The sequence below is a fragment of the Myxocyprinus asiaticus genome, chromosome 21 (assembly GCF_019703515.2).
Source record: "Myxocyprinus asiaticus isolate MX2 ecotype Aquarium Trade chromosome 21, UBuf_Myxa_2, whole genome shotgun sequence".
Lineage (NCBI taxonomy): Eukaryota > Metazoa > Chordata > Actinopteri > Cypriniformes > Catostomidae > Myxocyprinus > Myxocyprinus asiaticus.
In genome coordinates, this window is record NC_059364.1 from 29926077 (window position 1) to 29951982 (window position 25906).

At 42.8% G+C, this 25906-nt stretch overlaps 1 protein-coding gene across 7 annotated transcripts in view; it reads right to left on the bottom strand.

Moving 5' to 3' along the window:
• LOC127412325 (dynactin subunit 1-like) overlaps positions 1–25906 on the bottom strand; it is a 52239-nt gene that overhangs the window by 20958 nt on the left and 5375 nt on the right. For 5 of the 7 annotated variants that reach the window (XM_051648577.1, XM_051648579.1, XM_051648578.1 and 2 more), the window contains exons 5-17: positions 18089–18109; positions 14301–14330; positions 11009–11029; positions 9069–9242; positions 8720–8917; positions 8424–8628; positions 8265–8343; positions 8009–8168; positions 6649–6753; positions 6344–6535; positions 5119–5229; positions 4852–5004; positions 4004–4164 (exon numbers count right to left, since the gene is read on the bottom strand). In XM_051648577.1, the coding sequence (XP_051504537.1) occupies positions 4004–4164; positions 4852–5004; positions 5119–5229; positions 6344–6535; positions 6649–6753; positions 8009–8168; positions 8265–8343; positions 8424–8628; positions 8720–8917; positions 9069–9242; positions 11009–11029; positions 14301–14330; positions 18089–18109 (1610 nt within the window). Of the gene's footprint in view, positions 1–4003; positions 4165–4851; positions 5005–5118; positions 5230–6343; positions 6536–6648; positions 6754–8008; positions 8169–8264; positions 8344–8423; positions 8629–8719; positions 8918–9068; positions 9243–11008; positions 11030–14300; positions 14331–14577; positions 14773–18088; positions 18110–25906 lie in introns of those variants that run through there. The other 2 variants (XM_051648581.1, XM_051648580.1) reach the window with 2 other exon arrangements.

Sequence of the window (25906 nt, forward strand, 5' to 3'; positions counted from 1 at the left end):
GCGAATGCCCACCTCCCTTAACGGGGCAAGGGCTGCGGTGGGCTCCACGCCGGGGCCGGGCCGGAGGGGCGGGCTGCGGTGGAACCGGTGCAGTCACCACAGGGGGACGCCCTTGGCGACGAGCAGACGGGGTGCAGGATCTGGAGCCACGCCGGGGCAGGATGTGCCAGATTGCCTCCGTCTGCTGCTTTACCGTCGAGAACTGCTGGGCAAAGTCCTCAACGGTGTCGCCGAATAGGCCCGCCTGGGAAATGGGGGCAGCAGGGAACCGTGTCTTGTCGGCCTTGCCCATCTCGACCAGGTTGAGCCACAGCTGGTGCTCCTGGACCACTAGTGTGGCCATTGTCCGCCCGAGAGACCGCGCTGTGACCTTCATCGCCCAGAGGGCGAGGTCGGTCGCCGAGCGCAGTTCCTGCATCAAATCTGGGGCAGAACTACCCTTGTGCAGTTCTTTCAGTGCCTTGGCTTGGTGGACCTGCAGGAGAGCCATGGCGTGCAGGGCAGAGGTGGCTTGTCCAGCAGCGCTGTAGGCCTTGGCCGTCAGGGACGATGTGAGCCTACAGGGCTTGGAGGGGAGCTTAGGGCGTCCATGCCAGGTGGCGGCACTCTGCGGGCATAAGTGCACTGCAAGCGCCTTATCCACCGGGGGAATCGCCGTATAGCCCCTGGCCGCCTCACCATCGAGGGTAGTGAGAGCGGGGGAACTGCGGAGTCGAGGTCGGGCAGTAAAAGGTGCCTCCCACGACTTCGTCAGCTCCTCATGCACCTCCGGGAAGAATGGCACTGGAGCGGGGCACAGATGGTCTGAGCGGCACCGCGAGCCCAGAAACCAATCATCAAGCCGTGAGGGTTCAGGGGAGAGCGGAGGGTTCCACTCTAGCCCGACGCTCGCGGCCGCCCGGGAAAGCATGTCCGTCATTTCGGCATCGGCCTGTAACTGGGCGACCGTCCCCGAAGGGGGAAGCCCAGCTGAGGCTTCTGCGTCCGACTGGACAAGCCCGCTCTCCGATGCTGCGCTCGAGAGCTCATCATCTTCGCGGGCCTCGAACAAGAAGCCAGACTCGCCATGCGACGAGCCGGCGAACTCATCCGGAAGCCCGATTGGGGCAGACGAGCGTGCTGGGGAATGGGAGGTCCACGGGGGGATACCCGGCGAAGGCAATCCCATTTAGGTCCCCAAATCGCCCCCAGCACCAGCCGCGCTGACCTCAAACCCGTAGGTAGGAGGACCAAGGCGGGGAGCCACTGGGGTGGCTTGCTTCCTTAAGAAAGCAAGCCGCGACCGCAACGTTGCCATGGTCATGTTCTCGCAGTGAGAACATGAACCATTCATAAACGCTGCCTCCGTGTGGGTCGCGCCCAGACACGAGACGGTGATCATGACCATCCGAAGTTGAGAGAAAACGACCGCAACCAGGAATAACACACGAACGGAAAGGCATCTTTAGAAAGACACGTCTTTAAAAAGACGTTCCGTGTGTGCGCTCTTTTAGAGAAATATACTCTTTTAGAGGGGAAAAAACGCTCTTTTAGAAAATATACTCTCTAGTTTTTCTGCCGAAGCACCCAGGGGCGTTCTCTGCAGTGCACCAGTGCAGAGGAGGGAGAAGCCGCTGAAATGCGCCGTCAGATGCAGCAGAGGTGAATGAACAGTGCTATTCAGCTCAATGAGCATGACCGTTCGGCTCCAAAGAGAAAATCTGAATGAGTGGTTGCATACCAGCTCCCTTTATACCCGTATGTTCGGGGGAGTGGCATGCAAATACCACTCGCCAATTTTCATTGGCCTTTTATCAAAGACCAGAGGTGTCTCGGGCTCCCAAGAGTGACCCCTAGTGTCACTACATCGACACCAACGTCGAGTGAGTGACAGATAGGGAACTACTGTGAGCAAATGCAAACCTGTTGTGATCGAACGCAAAACAATTGTGAGGGAATGCAAAACTATTGTGAGTGAACGGAAACTATTTTGAAGGAACGCAAACTATTGTGAGGGAACGCAAAACTTTTTGCGAGGGAACGCAAACTATTGCAAGGAGGGCACGCAAAACTTATTGCGAAGGAACGCAAACTATTGCGAGCAGTGTTGGTTACGTTACTTTTAAAAGTAACTCGTTAGAATATTGCGTTACTCCTTAAAAAAGTAACTTAATTCATTAAAAAGTAATTTTTATGGAAAGTAAAGCGTTACTTTACTTTTGCGTTACTTTTTTCTCACAGCCACTTTCTCTTCTGCTATGCTATTGCATTCCATACAAATAAACCATGCATTTCATAAAGAGACATTACAGGTTATGCTAGCTACTGTTCAACACTCATGTCAAAACAACAGTAAACAAACAGATATTTAGAAAGTAGGTCTTCACGTCATATTTATAATAAAGAATCAAAAATATGAATGTGCATGATCTGTTTTTACATCAAAATGGCAGCCAGTATGAATAATGAAGAATAACCACTGTCTTACCTAAAGCAGCAAAGTCCAACACTTGAACCTGCATCATATATTGTATGTCATCATGAGCTGTGCCCATCGACAATGTCAGTCAACTTAAAATGCTTTTCAAAAGTCAGGATAAAATTCAGTGGGGAATGCCAGTCTAATGCCAAGTCTGATGAATAAATTAATAAAATTAAGTCATCTCAGTGCACACTTTTTTTGAGTTGATCCACGGTGCGTACAGATGCCACAACTTCAACGGTGCATGTTGATACAACTAGAATGGAATAATTTTTAATGCTACCAAAATGTCATAGAAACTGTTTGTTTCATGAATCAAACTACTTGTTTATTATAAAACAAAAATGTCGAAATTTTTAAGAATCTAAGACATTTTCTCTGCATACACAATCGATGTACAACGTTGCTTGGAGCCACTGATCCAGAGTCAGCTTATCTCATCCCATTCTCCCAGGTACAGGGAGCTGTAACACGGAGCAGTTTGGCTGCATAAGGAAGTGAACTGAGCGAGTATTTCACCCTGTGTATCATGTCGTGGCCAGTTTTATAATCCCTCTGCCTAAACACGTTTACTGATTTTCTAATGCAGTGTGTATTAACACATGAATCAATCACATTTCAATCAACCAAATGTTGACCGCACATCACATTAAAAAAGAGTTGATTGACAGGCGATGTCTGTATCTAAAAGGTGACTGGCTCTTTTACCTGCAAGGTGGGACTTCCTTTCTACACCCATTGACTGTTGGATGCTAGAGATTCTTGGTTGGGTGTTCCAATTTCTCCCATTCATTTAAACAGAAGAGACTCGTCTCGCTCTGCTAAATAGTCTCTGGCCTCACACTCTATAGAAATACAATGCCCATCATAAACTACGTCTCCTCCCCGAAGTTTCACACTTTTACTCCTGATTTCTCACGGGACAGTAGAGGTGTACAAAAGCAATGCATTACTTTATTTAAAAAGTAACTCAGACTTTATGGTCTAAAATAAAAAATATTGTGTTACTTCCATCGTTACTCTAAAAAGTCATCTTATTACGTAACGCACGTTACTTTTATCGTGTTACCCTCAACACTGATTACGAGGGCACGCAAAACTAGAAAAAAAAATTCTCGCTCTGTCCTCTAAGGGGCTCCGTAGTACACACCAAAAAAATTTGTGGAAATGTTTTACTCTTCTGTCCATCCAATAAAGGTAATAAATGTCAATAATTTCACAGACATAATTTAGAAAACAAAGAGGAATGTAAAGTTCTGCTTGTGAATAACTTGTTATTTGCTACTACATGCCTCAAAGAAATCTCTTAGTACCTTAAAGGGTTGGATGGTTCCAACCTGGCATTCAAATACATTGAACTTTTGACATAAACAGTAACCCTAGCTCTTCCCTTAAAAAAAACATGTACACATGCCAAGGTATGATGTAAACAAAAGCCTATGTTAACACAGGAAATAAAACTATGTATATAAACCATTTTACTGAATCTTTAATACTGTTGAGGATGTTTATGTTCCAAAGTGTATGTTTGTGTAAACCTACTGTTCATATTTGTGCAGAGCTGCCTGTAGCAGATTGAGAGAATAGATCAGTCCAGCTGCAAAGCTCAGCTGCTCTCCAATAGCCCCTCTCATGCCAGCCCGCTGAAAGCAAGTCTCAGTCATCTCAAACTTTTCCTGGGCCTGCTTACTGATTAGCTCCGCCTGCAACATTCAAACACAAACACCTTCAACACAAACCTGCAAAAAACAACAAAAAACAATCTCAGGTTGGAACCATGGCCAAGCAGTTAGTGCATGTGCACCATACATGTTAAGCCTTGGTGCTTAAGTGGGAGATCAGGTTCAGGTCTGGCCGGCATCATGTCCTGATCCAATTCCCCCTCTCTCTACGCAAAGTAATTAACTGTCCCCTCTCTGCTGTTCTGTCAATTACCAAGTGACAAAATCACCCCAACCGCCACCACAAACGCAATTGTTACTTGCATAATCCTTTGGTTAAAAAAAAACAAACCATTGATCAACTGATGTAAACTGCAAACAAATCCAATATGATGACACGTCCATAACATCAAACCTCATGATCTTTAGAAGACTACTTTTATGACACTTTTGGCTGTCTTTTCAAGCTTTAGAAGCTTTAGTCACTAACTGCTATTGTATGGAAATTAGCGATTTCAAAATGTTAAAAAAAATATCTCCTTTTGTGTTCCACAGAAGAAAGAAATTCATATGGGTCTGGAATGTCATGAGGGTAAATAATGACATAATTTAAATTTTTGGGTGAACTATTCCTCTAAAACTATTAAAATGACATATACATTCACTATTCACCACAAATGCAGTGTACACACACTCATATGTAAACACACATATATTCAGAAAGGTCACCTTGCAGATGAGACGTGGGATGAGCAGTAGTGCGAGGATGCAGTCATGATCTCCTCCATGTTTGAGGAAGGAGTCAGGCATGAAAGAGATCAACAGTGACACCTGTCTATTAGACTGAGCCACCTCCATCTTACGCAGCTCCATTTCTATAGCCTGAGATTACAAACAGACACACATTCATGCTTTTCATATGAGAGATACATACATACATACACATATGAGTATATAGCTGTCTAGATGAGTGTGTGTTGTGTTCAGTGCATTAACCTTGGCATAGGCTTTGGTCTCTGCAAATTTGATCTTGAAATCGAAGATCTCAGCAGGTTGCTGCTGCTCAGTGCTGGCCTCCTGCTGGCTCATCAGCTCCCTGTTCACTTCCTGCTCAACACACACACACACACACACACACACACACACACACAAACATGTACACTCTCTGTGATTTGTAGATTATATCACACATGTCCCTGGTGAAAACATTCTGTATGTTAAATTTTAGATGCTGGTCTAATACATAGGATGCTTTCTCACAAGAAAGACCATGCAAAATCTTGTTTTGCTGGGGAAATGCATTGCTATACTGGTCCACCAGCTAAACTAGCATTAAAGGAATATTTCACCCCAAAATAAACAATTCTCTCATTTTTACCTACCTTCATGCTATGTTTATGACTTTCTTTCTTCTGCTGAACACAAATGAAGATTTTTAGAAGAATATCTCAGCTCTGTAGGTCCTTACAATGCAAGTTAATGGTGACCAGACCTTTGAAGGTCCAAATAGCACATAAAGGCAGCATGAAAGTAATCCATATGACTTAGTGATACTGTATATCTTCAGAAGCGATATGATAGGTGTGGGTGAAAAAACATCAATATTTAAGTCCTTTTTACTATAAATGTCCCTACAGGGTAGGGAGAATAATTTATAGTAAAAGAGTTTTATAGATTACTTTTATGCTTACTTTATATGCTTTTTGGACCTTCAAAGTTCTGGCCACCATTCACTTGGACCACAAAGTCCAACAGACATGAAATATTTTTCTAAAAATCTCTTTTTGTGTTCAGCAGGAAAAAATTAAGTCATACATATCTGGGATGGCATCATGAGTAAATGATGAGAGAATTTTTCTTTTTGGTTGAATCATTAATTAGCATGGAGATTTACACAAGATGGTAAATTCCTCAGGATGACTTTAAGCAAATCAATTTTATACACAATTTGTCTTTGATTAACTTGATTGTCTTTCATTACCTTAACATTTGATTTTGATTAGGTTTCATGGTAAATGATACTTTTATCATAAAGAGCTGTTGCAGAAAACAATATTTTAGAAAAATGCAATAAATGTCTCATTTGACAGAAATGTTGTGAGATGTTTCAAAACACAGTGTTTACGTTGTGTGTATAAGTGACATGTTTTTATGTAGTGTATATGTTGTGAAGTGTGTATATTAGGCATTGTTTATGTTGTAGAGTGTTGTGCAGCAGTACCTGCAGGTTAGCTGTGAGTTCCCTGTATTTCTGGATGGTCTGCTGGTAGTCTGCTACTGTTTCCTGTGCCGCCTCCACCCGCTTCTCTGCATCCCTAACACTGGCAGCACCCAGATCCAACTGCTCTCTCAACTCCAGCTCTGTCTCTCTGGCATTCTCCTGCAGCTCATCATTCATCTCATTGATGGCTTCCTACATCACCACACACACAGACACATAAACACACAAATACAAGTGAACCTCAGACACATCTTAACGCAACTCATAACGCACTGTACACTGAATGCCAAGGTGTGATTACTCACCAGATCTGCAACCGTTTCTCTGAGCTCTCGTACTTTCTCCTCCAGGTCCAGATTCCGCTCAGTCAATGTCTCCACCATCTCCTCTGCCCCAAGAGCAGCATCCACCTGAAACACACACATATTGGAGTGATACGTATACCCAAGCTGATGTATTCTGGATATGCACCATGGTAATTTAAATTTTATTTGGACATGCATAGGTGTCATTTATGGGTGGGACATGTCCCCACCACTTTTTGTTATAGGCAATTTTGTCCCCACCACTTTTTGAAGTAGCTTTTGTCAAGTTTCTGTCTAATGCAAAAGAAACATCTCCAGATCTTGAGCAGGAGTTCCCATTTCGTTCGTGGGTGTTAAAATACACAGTGATCCAGTGCAGGAATTTGTCATCTTTATGGGGGTTATGATGAGTGCTCACTGCGGCTGTTATCAGTAGCATTGAGTAACAGCAGGTGGCAATGTTCTCTCGTGCACACAGATTTCCAGTGAAATCACAAAACAAAATGCAAACAAATGTTTCCCCGCTCATGATATCCAGTTCATCCACTGGTGTACTGATGCAATCTTGGTTTATTAAAATAATAACTTATATTAGGGTGGATTAGAACATGGAACTTCTTGTTCTGGAGGTGAAAATGTTTCCCCACAACTAATCAGTAATCCTGATTGATGCTTTGCTGATCCATGTATTCATCCAATGAGCAACAAAATCCCAAGACGACAGCGGCCAATGTAAAGTTAAAGTTATCCAATTGATTATGTGAAATATTTATTGGATCGCTTGAATTGGTCATCAAGAATGACTACTAATCCAAACAGTATTTACGAGTTCACTGGTTCATATAGTCCTGGAGTGTATTAAAGTAAACGGATTTGGCACGCTGTCCATAAGCAGTCGCTTATATATCCTTGGGATGTGTTTATTTGACAGGCCTAGATGAACAAGTTCCTCCAAAACTTACGTTTCTTAACTTTTTGACGTCACAACCAGCATGTCTATAACCCCACCCAAAACTGTCCTCACCACTTTTTAAAACAAAATGACACCAACATGCTACGGCAGTACCATGGAATTTTTTATACCGTGTATATAGTAATCAATCAGTACCATGGTATATATCAAATACTAGGGTATTACCATATGATGTCCTCACTGTAACAAGGTACTGCCACAGTACTTTTTGTAAGGGTGCTTTCTACTTTACTGTAACTATTTAAACTATTAATAAATGTTAGATATTCTCCAAACTCAGTTTTCAAAGTTGAAAAAGTAAAATTAGCACTGGAATACTGAAGACTTCAAGAACTCATAACATTAAGTAAGGTCTAATATGTCTCAGTGCATTCAGCCTCAACTCACCTGCTCTTTGAGTTCATCAATCGTTCTCTCAGCCATCTTCATTTCCTCCTGTAGTTTCTCTTTCTGAGATCTTAGAGCATCCAATTCAAAATTCTTCTTCTCCATATGTTTCTGGAGCTTTGAGTGCTCTTGTTTCTCTGATGCAGACAAGTCACGCATCCTAAAGCACATAGAAGTTGATATTATTGGTTCATTGATTTTCACAGAGCACATTCAAATAATTGAGCTCACTCTCACCATTGGAATACAGTCTCACCTTACTAAAGCCTCCTTCAGACGAGCATTCTGCTCCTCTAACTGTTTCACATGGTAACTAGAAGCTGCTCCATCAGAGCCTGCAGGCAAGTTATCATGGATCAATAAGCACCTATGGTTGCATTTATTTACTTAAATATTCATGTGTGCAAGTGTGTACCTTTTTCCTCTATTTCATGTTTGAGTATCTCCAAGTCCATAGTAAGTTCCTCTACTTTCTCTTTTAAGGCGTCAGCCTCCTGTTGCAGTGACTCCGCCCTCTCTTCAGCCATTTCCTTATCCAGTGTGGCCATCTCAATGGCATCTGCTGTATCTGCCATCTCCTCCATGTAGTGCTCTTTAGCTTCAAGAGCTTCCATAGCTTCCTACAAGCCAGAATCTGCCAGCTTTAGTATTCAAACACTGACACTTCTCATAGTCTGAACCATTTTTTGGAAGTAGAAGTAAACGTTATACCTTCTTGGCCTCCTTGAGTTGTTTCTGCAGGTCATTTTGTTGTTCTTGCATCTTACTCTTCCACTCCTGCAGCTGCTCCAGCTGAATCTTGTGCTTCTCAAGCTCCTTCAGCTTTGCCTTGTCCTCTGTCCTCTTTATCTTCAGAGTCTCCAACTTTTCTTCCAGATCCTTCACCTGGACACGCAGTGTCTCCTCTTCCTGCAGAAAGCTTGTTAGTGTGTTACAGAAACATGCTGACATGTGCGTCTCCCATTTTGGCAAACTACCTTTGACTGGGCCCTGGATGCAATGAGGCAAAAGTGATAACTGTATTTATGTATATGATCATGTGTGACAGAAAGCATCTCACTTTGCTTTGGCCTGGGATGTGAAGAGCTCCAGGTGATGGGAGGGTTCCTACAGGTGAAGGTATGACTGGAGCAGCCAGTGGCGTTTGAGCAGGTGTGCTGGGTTCACTGCTGCTCATCTCTCCTGCAGAGGCTGAGCCAGAGCCCACCTTCACCCCTACCCCTGTCCGTGTTTGCTGAAAGAGAGAGACACAGATCATTGATAACATGCTAATAAACTCTTCTTCTTGTAATTTATTGTGATACCAGAGTAACTTAGTTAAAGTATTGGAGATCAAATCCAATCATAAAAGCATCCAATCATAAAAACTTACAGTTAATTTGCTGTACCTAGTTTCAGTGCCTAATTTGTATATATATAAAGTGGCCCCAAAAAGTATTTGGACACTTTAATCACACTTAATCTATGAATAAATCTATGAAATTCATTGCATTAGATACAAAGTATTCAACCATTTGTGGCATCTGCAAACAAATTGTACTAGAGGTTAACGCAGAAATTTTTGCAATGGCTTTTAACCAGCTGGTCCCACGGTCATTGTAGTGAATGTATAAAATGGAGTGGAAATACTTTTTTGAATTAAAATTACTTAATACTAATTTGTCTTAATTTTGAACAGTATAATGTATCTACAGTATATACCAATATACCTATTGTTACGATTCACTGTGGTCTGCCCTGTGTTTTGCCTCTGTCATCTGTTTCCCCCAGACTACACTTCCCATAATTCCCTGCCCTCATCACTGCCATCTGTTTCCCATTGTTTTCACCTGTCTTCCATTTAGTCATTAGTCTTTGTGTATTTAATGCCCTGTGAATCAGTTGTTCATTGTCACTTGTTGCATATGTGTTTGACCTCCCGTGTATTATCTGAGCCCATCATAGAGGTTTCCTTTGTTCCTGTGTTTTGCCCATTGTTGATGTTTCTTTTATTTCCTGAGTTTTCCCATCATGGATGTTTTTTTGTTCCTGTGTTTACCCTGTTATTTTGTACTTTGTTTATTTTATTAAATACTATTTTCGCTGCACCTAGATCCAGCTTTTGTGTCTTCCTTCGAAACGTTACACCTATATATAATGTATATAGTTTTTTTGTTTTGTTTTATATATATTTATTATTATATTTTTCTCCCCATTTGTAATGCATAATTCCCACTACTTAGTAGGTCCTCGTGGTGGCACGGTTACTCACCTCAATCCAGGTGGCGGAGGACAAGTCTCAGTTGCCTCCGCTACTGAGACCATCAATCCGCACATCTTATCATATGGCTCGTTGTGCATGACACTGTGGAGACTCCACATGTGGAGGCTCATGCTACTCTCCGTGATCCACGTACAACTTACCACGTACCTCATTGAGAGTGAGAACCACTAATTGCGACCACGAGGAGGTTACCCCATGTAACTCTACTTTTCCTAGCAACCTGGCCAATTTGGTTGCTTAGGAGACCTGGCTGGAGTCACTCGGCATGCCCTGGATTCGAACTCGCAACTCCAGGGGTGGTAGTCTTTTTAATTATGTTTCTGGCATTTTCACCATTATTAGATTAAAATAATCTTAATAGAATATTTAAAAAAAGTAATAAAGAATATCTAAAGAGTATCTATTTTAATAAAGAATAGATATTACATGAAAGTGGAGAGGGCGACAGGAAGCAGCAGGGATTAGGTCGCCTGTGATGGTCCTGCACTATACAGTGTGTGGGAGCACTGCCCACATGGCTACAGTTTCAGTTTTACATTTTTAAGTGTGACTTAAGTCTCCAAATAGGTTTTGGGGCAACTGTACATACACACACATACAAACACACACAGACAAGGAAAACTGCTGAACACAAAGCTCCACTGATGATATCAAAATCTACAAATCTTCTTTCACATTATCTATCAAACACAAAAGCTCACACAAATAAGAAATACAGGCCACAGGACTGAGCTCACCTTAGGCCTTCTGGCCGTGGTCTGAGGAGAGAAGACACATGTACACAGATATATAACCACCACAGGTCAGTAAGATGAGTACATAAGAACAGGAGAAAACAAATAAATAGTGATGATTAGCAACAGTAAAAAAGGGCACATACAGCACTATTCAAGGAACATTCTGGGTTAAATACCAATGAAGCTGAATGTGTGGCATGCTGCTGGTTACTACAGTCGCACACTGACCCCATAGATTTCCATTATAAGTGCATAACTTTTGACACATTTTTTGTCTGTTTTTACAAACAGAGGTGTGACACCGTGGAGACTCACAGCATGTGGAGGCTCATGCTACTCTCTGCGATCCACGCACAACTTACCACACGTTACCCCATGTGACTCTACCCTCCCTAGCAACCGGGCCAATTTGGTTGCTTAGGAGACCTGGCTGGAGATTCGAACTCGCGACTCCAGGGGTGGTAGTCAGCGTCAATACTCACTGAGCTACCCAGGCCCCGCGTAGCAGTAATTTTAAAAGTGTGTGTGTGTGGGGGGTGGCTGGCTCGCACAGACCCAACACTTACAGTGCAGTATTAATATATTACAGTATATGTTAATATATAAGTATTATATTAATATACTGTATACATATTATATACTTTATTTGTAGTATTTTAAAGATTCAAATATTGCAAATTAATTGCAAATTTTGCCAAATTATCTGCAAAAATAAAGGGCATCTTGTGGAGCACTTGCTTATGTTTCACACGACAATAAAAGACTGAGCACAAGCTGGTCCTGAATAAATTATTTAATCAGTTACAATAATGACAACTGTGCATGTGCACAATTTTATTTTTTACTCTGTGCTTGTGCTTTGTGGGATTTAAATGTATCCAAGTGGCTTGAGTGTTTTGACTACGTTCACCAAAATTTCTTCAGATCCATTTAATGATTTGTTCAGTAACCATTTCTGGTGATGCCAGTAGGTGGTGACAAATGAGTGTCTTGTGTGAAATTAGTTAGTCACTGAATCAACAAATCAAAAGAAAATTGTAATCCTTTAAAATGTGTATGTCTACAGACATTAGAGACTTTAGTAGAGGTTTTAAGCATTATAAGAACAAAGCAAATCTATAATTTCCCTACAGTTTGTGAGCTGCTGAGCATGACTTGACAACAATAACAGTCTTATAATAATTATAATGAGTTTCAATAACATCCATATGTTTTAATGTATAAAAAAGCATGCCTACATACAGCATCTATTCACTTCAGTAAAATGCATGTGTTCTAAGTACACAGCAGATCTATCTTTTTTCCCTACAATTTGTTGACTGCACACCAACATAGAGGTAAAAAAAACAAAAAAAAACAGGAGCTGATATTAAAAATAGCTTTACATATTTAACAGACCTAGCAATCTGCTTAAATTAACAAAAACAACTATTACCTCACAAACATATTGTAAAAAGCTTAACTTAATGAAGACTCAGGTGCTGATATAAACCACTTAAAATGTGTGCTTAAAAGAAGGATTGTCCTTTGTTTTGTTTTTTTCTGCAGTGCATTTCACGTAATGCTGCCAATCAAGAATGATATGCGATAAATAACTCTCATTTGATTGTTCCTCATCTCTAGATGATTAATTTAGATCAACATCAGTGACAATAAAAAACATGGATAAATGAGCATTGTTGAAAGCAAATGAACGGAGCCTCGTTGATTAGACTGTCTGACTGAAGGCCTATTACGTAAGGGTTGTTTCGGCTCATGAAATTCACCTGTGATTGGCTGGATGGTCGCTCAGCTTGCAAAGTAACAAAACGCAAAGAATACTGTATACAAATCCACCATTTGGACTCGATACGGGTTTAGCTTGAAAAAGTGCGGGGGACCAGATTACCTTTTTAAAGAGTGTTGGGGATGTGTCAATGTAATGTTTGGATGTATTTTCACAGAGAGGTACATTTTCAGCGATTAAAACCTTCAGTTTCACTCTGTTCCTCACACGGAGCTATCGTATAGTTCAGAAGACTTTAAATGCAGTAGTTTGGTAAGTTATTGTGACTGTACTTGTATTTGCTTATGTCTTTAATTTTGTTGGTTGGTTATATTCTTGTTATATTAGTGGTTAGGTTTAGGGATGGGGTTGGGTTAGGGGATCTTAAATAGTAATACGATTGCATAATGTAACTAAACTTCTATTTAACATGTGCAATAAATCCAAAGACTGCCGAGCCTGTGACGGAATCATCCAAACTGAGGTAAAAATGGCATGACAATGATATTTTGATGATGCAGGCAAAAAGACATTTTGGTCATGAGATTGCCCTGTCCTGATCACAACAGTTCCAAAAGTGTCAGTGTGAGCCTCAATGAACCAACTTTACATGTTTCTCTTACTGTAAGTTGTCTCTTTTCCCAACCAAATATATTTCTTTCGCACATAAACGCTCAAGCACTAACCCACGACTCTCTCGGGCTAAGTGTCTGCCTGCGGAGCACAATGCCTGGCACCAACTGGGACAAACAAGTGCACTCACTAACATTTGCAAAGACATACAAGCATGCAACCACATACAAATACACAAGGTCAGATCTGTATTGTTAAACAGAGAATATAGCATAATACAGTAGTAATCCCAATAATTCCATCACAGACAAACCATTCTGCACTTACATATTTTGGCAACATATACACAGTGGAATGTTTAGAATTGATGTGACAGTTACATAAGTTGATGGTATGTGATATATATATATATACTTATATATATATTATCACTTACTATATATACTGTATAACTTCTAAGTTGCTATTTTATTAAGAGAACACAATGTACTAAAAATGTGCTTAATATGAATTTACCATTGCATAAAATATTAACAATAAGAAAGAAAATTACAACAACCTATTACATGCACTAACATACCAATGATCCAACAAATAAAAAAAAAGTAATAAAAATTTTTTATTAAAAAAAAATATACACACACACACACATTTATTTAGATATCTAAATAGGGTCATATGATAGACTATTGTTTTTATATAAAGCTCATTTTATTAACTATAGACACACCCTAACTTTACCCTAAAATTAAATTTGCATTTTCAGAAAAGAAAAAAGAAAAAAAACATGAATCGATTGTCTGAATTTAGAACATTCCCAAATGATTTAGCTCTCTTTGGGGACAATTTTATCCCCAAACTACCTACAGTACACACACACACAAGATAGACAATAAACCAATGGAGCGTTCTGCATGCCACAAAAGTAGTATACATAGATTTAGACTTTTGTACCTTACGAGTCGTAGGCGTCTGTCTCATCATCTTGACGATTGAAGAGAAAAGACACGCAAACAGGTGCGCACACACACACACACACACACACACACACACACACACACACACGAGATGCAGAGAAAGATTAGAGAGAAGAATTCAGTCACATTAACAGAAAAGCAAGATGAGAGCAGGCCAAGCCTACAGCAAAGCCACAAACACACTCATACAGCATTCAGCAAGTAATAGCCACACACACACACACACACACACACACACACACACACACACACACAGCGACTGTTGCAGGTTGTCTCTGCTGCAACTGAAATCTCCCTTGTCTTTTTGCTGCAGGGATTAAATCCTTTTCTTCAAACAAGAACAGGGGCATCTTAAGCCCCTTTCCTCTGCATTTCTCTTATTACAATTCCTCTTTAGGCTCCAACGATCAGTAGCCTTCTCTCTGTGTCTGCATCCATCTCTCGCTCTCTCCTGCTCTCTCCACTCTAATTCTCTCAATGTCACTCTGCTGTGCCAATGGCTGCCTAGCAAGTGCATTACATCACTAGACATACACCCCTCCCTCCAGACAGATAGAGAAAGGCTGTAACAAAAGAGGAGAAGGGGGTGTAGGGGGGGTTTGAACTGATGGGTAGTCTAGCCTGAAACCTAGCAACGCTCCACTGTCTCTCTACGGGCTCTCAAGTCTGTCTGTGTATGAGTGTGGGAAGTCCATAATGCTAATTATACCTTTATTGCGGGGCAGTAACCATGACAGACATGGTTCCCCCCAATATTCTGATTAGTGGTCCATAACATTTTATATTTACAACTATATATACAACTTTTATATTTGGTACATCCCAATCTTGAACATCGGGCTACATTCTTGCTTCCTTACCACTTATTTGCAACTAAATGGTTAAGTTAATGGTATACTTGAACACTTGTATACTTGTATGGCTAATCCTGTAGAACATATCAAAATGTGCTTATGTGCGTTTTAAATGCAATACTGCACTTTGTGAGAGCTCATGCATCACTATTTAAGTATCCATTACAGAAAAGAGCATAGAGGGAGGGGAGAGGAAAAGATGGGGTGCTATTGAAGAGAGACTGATTGATATATCACATTACAACTCTGCAAGAGAGAAACGTAGACGGGAAAAGAAAGGAATCGAAGGGTAAACAAGGACAACAAAACTTATAAATTACGCAGGCCCTTCTCTATCTTCTCTGTTTATTTTAAAACAATGCCACTTTGGTTATATCATGTCATATCTATGCCCTGTATTTATGTTACACATGCTGAAATCAATCAATCATGTCTTGTACCGTATGTGTTCAACCACAAGAGCTGTCTTGTTTGTCTAGTTCCTATGTTGACTAACTGCACTGTATTCTATATATCTAGTGTACTTGGTTTGTTGATTACTTAAGATTGAATTATAATGCTGACCTTAGACTTTAGTTTCCTTGATGATTTTGGATTGTAATGACATGGAGAGGTTTTTAAGCACTCGGGAGTTTCTTTAGTTATTCATTAGTTCTGATCACCACTTTTTGTGTGACAATCATAGACATAGAAGATTAGCCTAAGTAACATTGATGGGTCTAGAAATATGCAGATCGGGTGGATTCAGGTACTGGTAAATTGGGCCGCTTTGTGTCTTTGAGATGACTGTCAAAAGCATCCTAATTCACCCTAGGTAAAAAGTTAAGTATAATACACGCTTTTACTTTAGCTTAGAATAAGAAAGTAAACATAAGAACCTCTGTTGAACCAGCTTTGTTTCTTTTTTTTAATTTTTTTTTATAAAATGTATGCAAAATTAATTCATGTTACCACTGATTAATAATAGCACGATGAGAATTAAGCAAGGCCCTCTTCGCCTCTTTCTTTTAGACTTTAAACCATCAGAGCAAGAGCTTCAACCAATCCCTTTCTGGTTCCCTGAACCAGAAAACCTCTTAAAATACCATTTCCCCCAAGCACTGACATTTAGAAGAAAAAAAACAGGGACTCTCACACAGACCTTTCAAGTCCAATATTTCAGTGACGATCCAATGACAAGATAAGCAATGCCAAGCCAAGGCTGCAGTATATTGTCTGGCTCAAGGAGAACTAACAATTTCCAGACATATACAGATTAAGACAAGAAAACACATATCTATTTTTTTTTTTTTTCAAACATAATCACCAGCTTTAAAAATTGTATCCTCATAACTTGAAAATACTAGCATTAATATGCTATTTGTTTTTAAATATAGTTAAGTGAGGATGCACACATGCAGGTAAAGATGTATGGGTTACATCTTCTCTTTTCGTTTACCTCCATTTTAATAGATGGATGATACAAGTGCAACCTTCACATAATATATATATATATAATTTTTTTGAAACCGTTAAATTTAATTTTAAATTTACCGTTAAAAGTATATAATGAATATATGTTTTAACTCCAGAAAATAATTATCACATTGATCATACTCCAACACAACTTATTTTTAAGATTAAATTAATATTCTGGGTTCAACACAAGTTAAGCTCAACAGACAGCATTTGTGGCATAATATTGATTACCATAAAAAATTATTTCAACTTGTCCCTTATTTTCTTTTTCTCTTTTTTTTAAATCGAGGTAACGGTGAGGCACTTACAATGAAAGTGAATGGGGCCAATTTTTGGAGGGTTAAAAGGCAGAAATGTGAATGAATGAATGAATGTTGCATTTATATAGCACTTTTCTAACACTACACTCAAAGCGCTTTACTCAGTGAACAGGGGACTCTCTTCAACAACCACCAGTGTGCAGCATCTACCTGGATGATGCGACGGCAGTCATAGTGCACCAGTACGCTCACCACACACCAGCTATTGGTGGAGAGGAGAGTTATTGAGCAAATTAATGGATGGGGATTATTAGGAAGCCATGATGGATAAGGGCCAATGGGGGGAATTTGGCCAGGACACCAGGGTTACACCCCTAAATGTGAAGCTTATAATTAAATAAAAGCACTTACATTAATTCCTCTGTTAAAACACGTACATAATTTGAGCTGTAAAGTCATTTTTATGGTCATTTTAGGGTTTTGGCGTTATGTCGTCATGGCAACGAAGTTGTAAAACTGGCTATAACTTTACACAGAAGAGGTTATTTTGTCACACTAAAATCATGTTAACACACATATTGTTTATGTCTTGTGGCTATACTTTTTAAACAGTGAGTATTTTAATGTTTACAGATTGGCCCCCATTTACTTCCATTGTATGTGACTCACTGTTAATTAGATTTTTGCTTTTTTTAAAGAAAAGTCAAATTTTTTTTTATTTATTATTTTTTTTTTGTGGTAATCAGCATTGACACAAATGCTGTCGATTTAGCTTAAATTATTGAACCCAGAATATTCCTTTAAATCAAAGAGATCTGCAATTTCAGTATGTGCAAACACTTGCACTAACTAACCACTATATATTCTAAATGTGTCACTCTCAACTCCTTTTCACTCACTCCCAGGTCTTTCTCACAGGCATAAACTGAACATAAAACATATTTTGCATGCTAACTGATAATATACATTTAAAAGCAGTCATTCATCGAAGAACACTGCCATTCAGCCAGCAAAGCACTAGCAAACATGAATAAATGTACAAACATGAATAGAAATACAAACAAACACGCATCATGAATACACATAAACAGGCACACACACTCGGATAATGTGCTTTTTGTGTGATGCCATGCAACAGAGCTGTTAAATGATGTGATGGCTATGGAAACAGAGGTTAGAGAAACATGCAGCACCTTTTTGGGTTTGGTTCCTCGCTGCACACTCGGGCGGAGGAGGAAGAGGTGAGAGATTAAAGTTCGATCAGTCAGTGTGCTTGTAAGTGAATAAAGACCACAGTCTCATACATACACAATACACCATTTTATCTTAGACTGAGAAATGGCAGGGAAAACAGGAAATAAACCAAAAAGGCTGATCATGCATGTTTGTATTAGTGAGTGTAGTGTGTTCATGCAATGTAGTATGTATTTTTTGGTGGGAGGAATAAAAAGTGCAAAGACATGCTTCTTAAATTCATTAGAGGTGGAATCAGAATCAGGGTTCAATGAGGGAATGAGAAACACGGCACACCTCCACAGACAGTACAGAATATGGATTATTCCCTGATTTCAGATGGCCAGAGAGTGTGACTATATCTCCCTCTGGTGTAAAGGAAAGGTAATACACAATACTTAAAACACAAGGTAGTCTCAATCTCAGACGTGGCATGCCCTGAGACCTCCAACAGTCCATTCACTGATTATCTGATCCATATTGATAATGAAAATGTCAAGAGCTGGCCAAATTCACGAGCTCCCTGGGCTGTTGTCAGGGGACACAACCTGTGGCAAGGTGGGCTCACTAAGGTCCTCTATTATATCTACACCAGTGTTTCTCAACCTATTATGCCATAAGTACCCACACAGCACCATCAGTCAGGCTTAAGTAGGCTACCCCTTCATCGACACAAAACGTTATGGTTACTTGCATAACCTCCATTCCCTGATGGAGGGAACGAGATGTTGTGTCGATGTAGTGACACTAGGGGTCACTCTTGGGAGCCCGAGACACCTCTGGTCTTTGATAAAAGGCCAATGAAAATTGGTGAGTGGTATTTGCATGCCACTCCCCCGGACGTACGGGTATAAAAGGAGCTGGTATGCAACCACTCATTCAGGTTTTATGCTGAGGAGCCGAGACAAGGTCCGGCCATTTCAGCGGGTAGTTCAGCGTTGTGGCAGGAGGGACACAACGTCTCGTTCCCTCCATCAGGGAGCGGAGGTTACGCAAGTAACCATGACATTCCCTATCTGTCACTCACTCGACGTTGTGTCGATGTAGTGACACTAGAGGTCCCTATACAAAATGCCGCAACTGGCTGAACTGTGTTACGTGAACTGGCAGTGTGTGACGGGCAGACAACTGTGTGCTTTGTAGCCAGCGCACCAGGCTGACACGTAACCTCCCTCAACACAGTTATGAGTGTCAAACGGCCCTTTGGGGACAAGTCGACTACCCAAAAGATAGAGACAGGCTAGCCCAGTCGTGGCCTCTTTTCCCCTTCTTTTTTTTCACTCCCTAAAAAAAAGGGGGATTATCCGACTGGGCCGACCAGGTCTAGTCGGGGGGTGTCCCTCCCAAGGGGAGGACACCACGGAGACCACACCTCGCCCAGAGAGAGGGGAGATATTTAAGTGGAAAATATGTCACACGGTCTTGCCGATCATGTGGAGAAGTCTCATGGTAGATCCTACCCAATGGGAGAGGAGTTACTACAAACATGGAGACTGTGGCAGAGGGGGCTCTGCCCAAGGAAGATGCAGTTTGCCAACAGGGAAACGAATTAGCAGAAGATATACATCGCATGGGGTTACCTTACAGGGAACCGCCACATGCGGAGCACCTACCCCAGAACAGGGATCTTAGTTAGCACGTGTACTGGGCCAGCAGCGAGTCTCTCCGAACACTCGACTGCCACAGGGCTTGGAGGAAGTCAACCAGGGAACATAGTTTGTGAATACTACTGGGAATTAATGTCGCACGTCTTCAGCTCAGAGGAAGTGAAATGCGCTATGTGCAAGCAATACACCCGGCCGGCTATCCCGGGCTTATCTGCTTGTATTGCGTGCCACTACCCAGGACGAAACTGGTTCCACCCGGAGGTTGTAGAACCTCGCAAGGTGTTGGGTGTTGCCCAGTCCGCTGCTTTGCAAATGTCTGTTAGAGAGGCACCCCTGGCCAGGGCCCAGGAGGTCGCTACACCCCTGGTAGAATGGGCTTGTAGCCCTACCGGGGGTGGCACGTCCTCGGCATGATATGCCATAGCTATGGCGTCAATGAGCCAGTGGGCGATCCTCTGCTTGGAGACAGCGCTTCCTTTCCACTGTGCACCAAAGCAGACAAAGAGCTGCTCAGAGATCCTAAAGCTCTGCGTGCAATCCAAATAGATGGGTCTGCCTCCTCTTGGGGCAGCGCTTGCAGGTTCACCACCTGGTCCCTAAAAGGGGGCGTGGGAACCTTGGGCACATAGCCCAGTCGGGGTCTCAAGATCACGTGAGAGTAGCCCGGACCAAACTCCAGGCACGTTTCGCTGACAGAGAACGCTTGCAGGTCTCCTACCCTCTTGATGGAAGTGAGCACAGTCAGGAGGACAGTCTTCAAGGAGAGTGCCTTAAGCTAAGCTGATTGCAAAGGCTCAAAGGGGGCTCTCTGTAGACCCTGAAGAACTACAGAGAGGTCCCATGAGGGAACGAGGCGCGGTCTGGAGGGGTTCAGCCTCCTGGCGCCTCTCATGCTTCCCTAAGGACTTACCGTCCACTGTGTCATGGTGTGCTGCTATAGCAGCAACGTACACCTTCAAGATGGAAGGGGACAGCCGCCCTTCCAACCTCTCCTGCCGGAAGGAAAGCACTGATCCAACTGCGCATCTCTGGGGATCTTCCCGTCGGGAAGAACACCACTTAGTGAACAGACGTCACTTAAAGGCATACAGGTGCCTCGTAGAGGGGGCCCTAGCCTGAGTGATTGTGTCTACCACCGCGGGTGGTAGACCGCTTAGGTCTTCTGCGACCCGTCCAGGGGCCAGACATGGAGATTCCAGAGGTCTGGTCGTGGGTGCCAGATGGTGCCCTGTCCCTGAGAAAGAAGGTCCTTCCTCAGGGGAATTTGCCGGGCTGTCACGAGGAGCATGAGGTCGGAAAACCACGTCTGGGTGGGCCAGTAGGGTGCTACCAGGATGACCTGCTCCCCGTCCTCCCTGACCTTGCACAGAGTCTGTGCAGGTAGGCTCACTGGGGGAAATGCATATTTGCGCAGGCCAGGGGGCCAGCTGTGTGCCAGCGCGTCTATGCCGAGAGGTGCCTCGGTCATGGCGTATCAGAGCAGGCAGTGGGAGGATACTTGGGAGGCGAACAGGTCTACCTGTGCCTGTCCGAATCGACTCCAGATCAGCTGGACCACCTGAGGGTGGAGTCTCCACTCTCCCCTGAGGGTAACCTGCCATGACAGCGTGTCCGCTGCAGTGTTGAGGTCGCCCGGGATATGAGTGGCTCGCAGCGACTTGAGGTGCTGCTGACTCCAGAGGACGGGATGGGATGGGAGTCTGTGTAAAGCCCAGTTCAGTACTCGCAGGCCCAAGATTGGCCGCAACCCACCGCCTTTTTTCGGTACAATTAAGTAGGGGCTGTAAAACCCCTTCTTCATCTCGGCCGGAGGGACAATCTCCTCAGACATACCTCGCGGCAGGGCAGAGCCTGAGGTGCCACACCGTGTTGTGGCTGTGCTGAGTTCAGGGACATTAAAGTACTTACCTGGCTCCTTGTGACCACCCCCGGAACAGCCTAGGACGGGGGAGGAAGAGGACTGTCCTAGCGACCCGTGGAGACTGTCACATCGGGGGCGGATTTGTGCCACAGCTGGGCTCTCAGGGGCGGGGAGACCGCCGCTGTAGCACCAAACCTGCCAAATAGAGTGGTGGACGGTGGTCGTGATGACAGCTGTGCACACCAGACCCGTGACCCAGGGAACAAGGAAACCGCTCTTTCTGAACTCTTGGGTACTGCAGCCATTTGGTCATGCAGTGCAATTAAATGTAAAGTTAACAAAAGATTCTCCTCCTGGCCCTCAACCGGGGATGGAGTGGTCTGCTTACCAGCTCCAGAGCAGCGGGTTTCGTCATCCCTGGGTCGCCCGTCTCAGGGGCGCTTCTAAGACTTTCGCGGGTTCTAGGCGGCCGCGAGACGGGTGGCATCTGCTTCCTGCTGTGGGCTCCACGCAGGGGCCGGTCCGCAGGGGCGGGCAGCGGCAGAGCCGGTGCAGTCACCGCAGGGGGACGCCCTTGGCGATGAGCAGATGGGGTGCGGGATCTTGAGCCACACCGGGGCAGGATGTGCCGGATAACCTCCGTCTGCTGTATCACCGCTGAGAACTGCTGGGCAAAGTCCTTGGTGTCGCTGGACTGGCCAACTTGGGAAATGGGGCAGCAAGGAACCGTGCCTTGTCGGCCTCTCCAATCTCGACCAGGTTGAGCCAAAGGTGATGCTCCTGGACCACATGGCCGAGACACCGCGCCATGACCTTCGTCGCCTGGAGAGCGAGGTCGGTCGCGGAGCGCAGTTCCTGCATCAATCCCGGGGCGGAACTACCCTCGTGCAGTTCCTTTAGCGCCTTGGCGGACTTGCAGGAGAGCCATGGCATGCAGGACGGAGGCGGCTTGTCCAGCGGCGCCATAGGCCTTGGCCGTCAGAGACGACGTAAACCTACAGGCCTTGGACGGGAGCTTTGGGCGCCCGCACCAGGTTGCGGCACTCTGCGGGCATAGGTGCACCGTGAGCGCCTTTATCCACCAGGGGGATTGCGAATAGCCCTTGGCCACCCCACCATCGTGGGTAGTGAGGGCTAGGAAGCTGAAAGATCGGGACTGGGCAGTAAAAAGTGCCTCCCATGACCTTGTCAGCTCTTCATGCACTTCCGGGATGAAAGGAACGGGGGTGGGGTGTGGCTCTGAGCGGCACCGCGAGCCTAGGAACCAATCATCGAGCCGCGAGGGTTCAGGGGAGAGCGGAGAGTTCCACTCTAGCCCGACGCTCGCGGCTGCTTGGGAAAGCATGTCGTCATCTCCACGTCAGCCTGTGACTGGGTGACCGCACCCGAAGGGAGGAGCCCAGCTGAGACTTCCACGTCCGACTGGACGAGCCCGCTCTCTGATGCTGCGCTCAAGAGCTCATCACTTTCGCGGGCTCCGAATAAGAGGTCGAACTCGGCGTGAGACGAGCCGGTGGACTCATCTGGAAGCCTGATCGGGGCAGACAAGGGAATGGGAGGTCCGCGGGGGGATACCCGGCAGAGGCGGTCCCATTGGAGTCCCCAAATCGCCCCCAGTGCTAGCCGCGCTGGCCTCAAACCCGTAGGTAGAAAGGCCGAGGCGGGGAGCCTCTGGGGTGGCTTGCTTTCTTACGAAGGTGAGCCGCGACCGCATCGTTGCCATGGACATGTTCTCACAATGAGTACATGACCCATCCACGAACGCTGTCTCCGCATGAGCAGTGCCCAGACACGAAAGACAGTGATCGTGACCGTCAGAAAGCAAGAGATAACGAGCGCAACCAGGAATAATACACAAAGGAAAGGCATCTTTTAAAAGACACGTCTTTAAATAGATGTTCCATGTGTGCCACTCTTTTAGAGAAATATACTCTTTTAGAGAAATGTACTCTTTTATTTCTGCTGAAGCGCCCAGGGGCCTTCTCTGCATTGCACCAGCGCAGAGGAGGGAGAAGCCGCTGAAATGCGCCATCAGATCCAGCAGAGGTGAATGAACAGTCATGGGAATTCAGCTCAGTGAGCAGGCCCGTTCGGCTCCGAAGAGAAAATCTGAATGAGTGGTTGCATACCAGCTCCTTTTATACCCATATGTCCGGGGGAGTGGCATGCAAATACCACTCGCCAATTTTCATTGGCCTTTTATCAAAGACCAGAGGTGTCTCGGGCTCCCAAGAGTGACCCAAAGTGTCACTACATCGACACAACGTCGAGTGAGTGACAGATAGGGAACCAAAGATATGTACCAAAGACAATATCATTTAATATTATCATTAATATTGATTATCATTAATGACAATAATCAGTTATATTTCAGGTATATTTTAGTTATTATGTCCATTTTGCTTACATATGAAAGAATTGGTCTCTTAGCTAATGCTGATAATTATACAGTGGGCTTTTTAACCTGGTATACATTACAAAATATATATTTTACATATTTTATTTTATCATTAGTTTTTCATAATTCTGGTCACATTTTAGCTTTTTAAAAATATATGAATTCCATGTATTCCATCAATAAATATGTCGTCTCGAAATTGCATGCATTATATTGCATACATATTACATGACATTACAGGTCGACCAATTGTGGATTTTGCCAATACCGATAACTAAGGTGGTGAAAAGGGCCAATAACCGATTAATCAGCCGAAAGTTTTTAAAATTGATTTATAGAATGTTAAAAAAAACTTTCTTAGCTTTTCCTTGCTATGACCAAGAGTCCAAAATGAATAAAATCTCAGATGCAGTTTATTGTGCAACCAAAATCCAATAAAAACCAGAAAAAAAAAAAAACGTAGATTTGAGCATAATGCAATAGGAACAAGCCCGAAATACATTTGTTTCAGGACGCTTCTTTTGAAACGACGGAGACATGGCTCTGTTACAATACTCTATATTGAACTCTCTACCAAATTAAGCTTTTTATAGCCTAGATATTTATCAGATTAAGGACTTTGTAAATATATACTGTATATATATTTCACCAGATTCCGTTTTTTTTTTTCTGTAAGATATGAAGTTGGAGACACAATGTATGTGCTGATGAGGCAAGTTTCCAAATAGTCAAACTTTTCTTTTCATGCACTCACTTTAATTCAGAAAACTGATTAACTAATCAAAATAACCAAATTTGCATTGAAGTGAGGATAAAAAAATATTGAATATTGTCACTCAGTGAATGTTTTTATTTCACCTCTAAAGACTGCTGTTATACTGTATAACCAAGATGCTCTAACTGTAGACTCCTCCAACGGTGGCGAAAGAGGAATACAAAAAATCTATCTGCAACTATTGCCATATATTTTTGCAGATAACCAATAGTTCCAAAAAACAACTATCGGCACCGATTAATCAGTAAAACCGATATATCGGTCTACCTCTACATTACGTTTTATTACATGTTTATTGTTTACATGCATAATTTGTATTATTTACAAGTATTTTCATTGATATGTAGAACAAAAACGGTACTGTCTCTTTAAGACTACCAGCGGCTGTTAACGCTAGAGAACGCACACCGTTATTTTAGCACATCCGTGCTATGCTTGATTAAGATGAATGTTTCTTTTTTGTTGCTTTTTATAATAAAAATGTTAAGAACAGAAAGGGTGTCAAAAGATACATTATTCAATGACAAATGGATTGCGTGGATCTCATCTTTGGACACACATTACACTGGAAAATATATATTTTTACCCATCCCTAATTGTATAATTTTAATTTTGAGCCATACATGTGATTTTGTTAGATTTAACATAGCAAAATCGAATTCTTTTTGCATACCCCCTGGAACCTGTTTGTGTACGCCCGGTTGGGAATCACTGGTGTACACAAAGAGCGTGGGAAAGAGAGGGCCGACCCATATAAATCTGGTCCTGCATCCGGAAATTGCATTCTGGGTTGAACGCTACCTTATAATGAGCACTTTTAAGGAAGAACTAATCAATGGATTTGTCAATGTTTTTAAGGTTAGGACACTAAATCTTTTAAGATATTCACATTTTTATTTTGAGCCGATTTATAGCAAATAAACTACATATCCATTAGCGAAATCATATATTTTTGAGTTATGTAATAATCTGTTCTTATCACTCAGAAATTATGATTTATGGGAATTCACGTCAGTCTATTTTTGTGATATCAATGTTTTCTGGAGATTTCGGTCTTTCTCTGTTCAGATAGCTTGTTTCCATTGAAAATAACTTCCTGGGAGCATTCCCAAGATGGCCACCAAAAAGACTGACTTG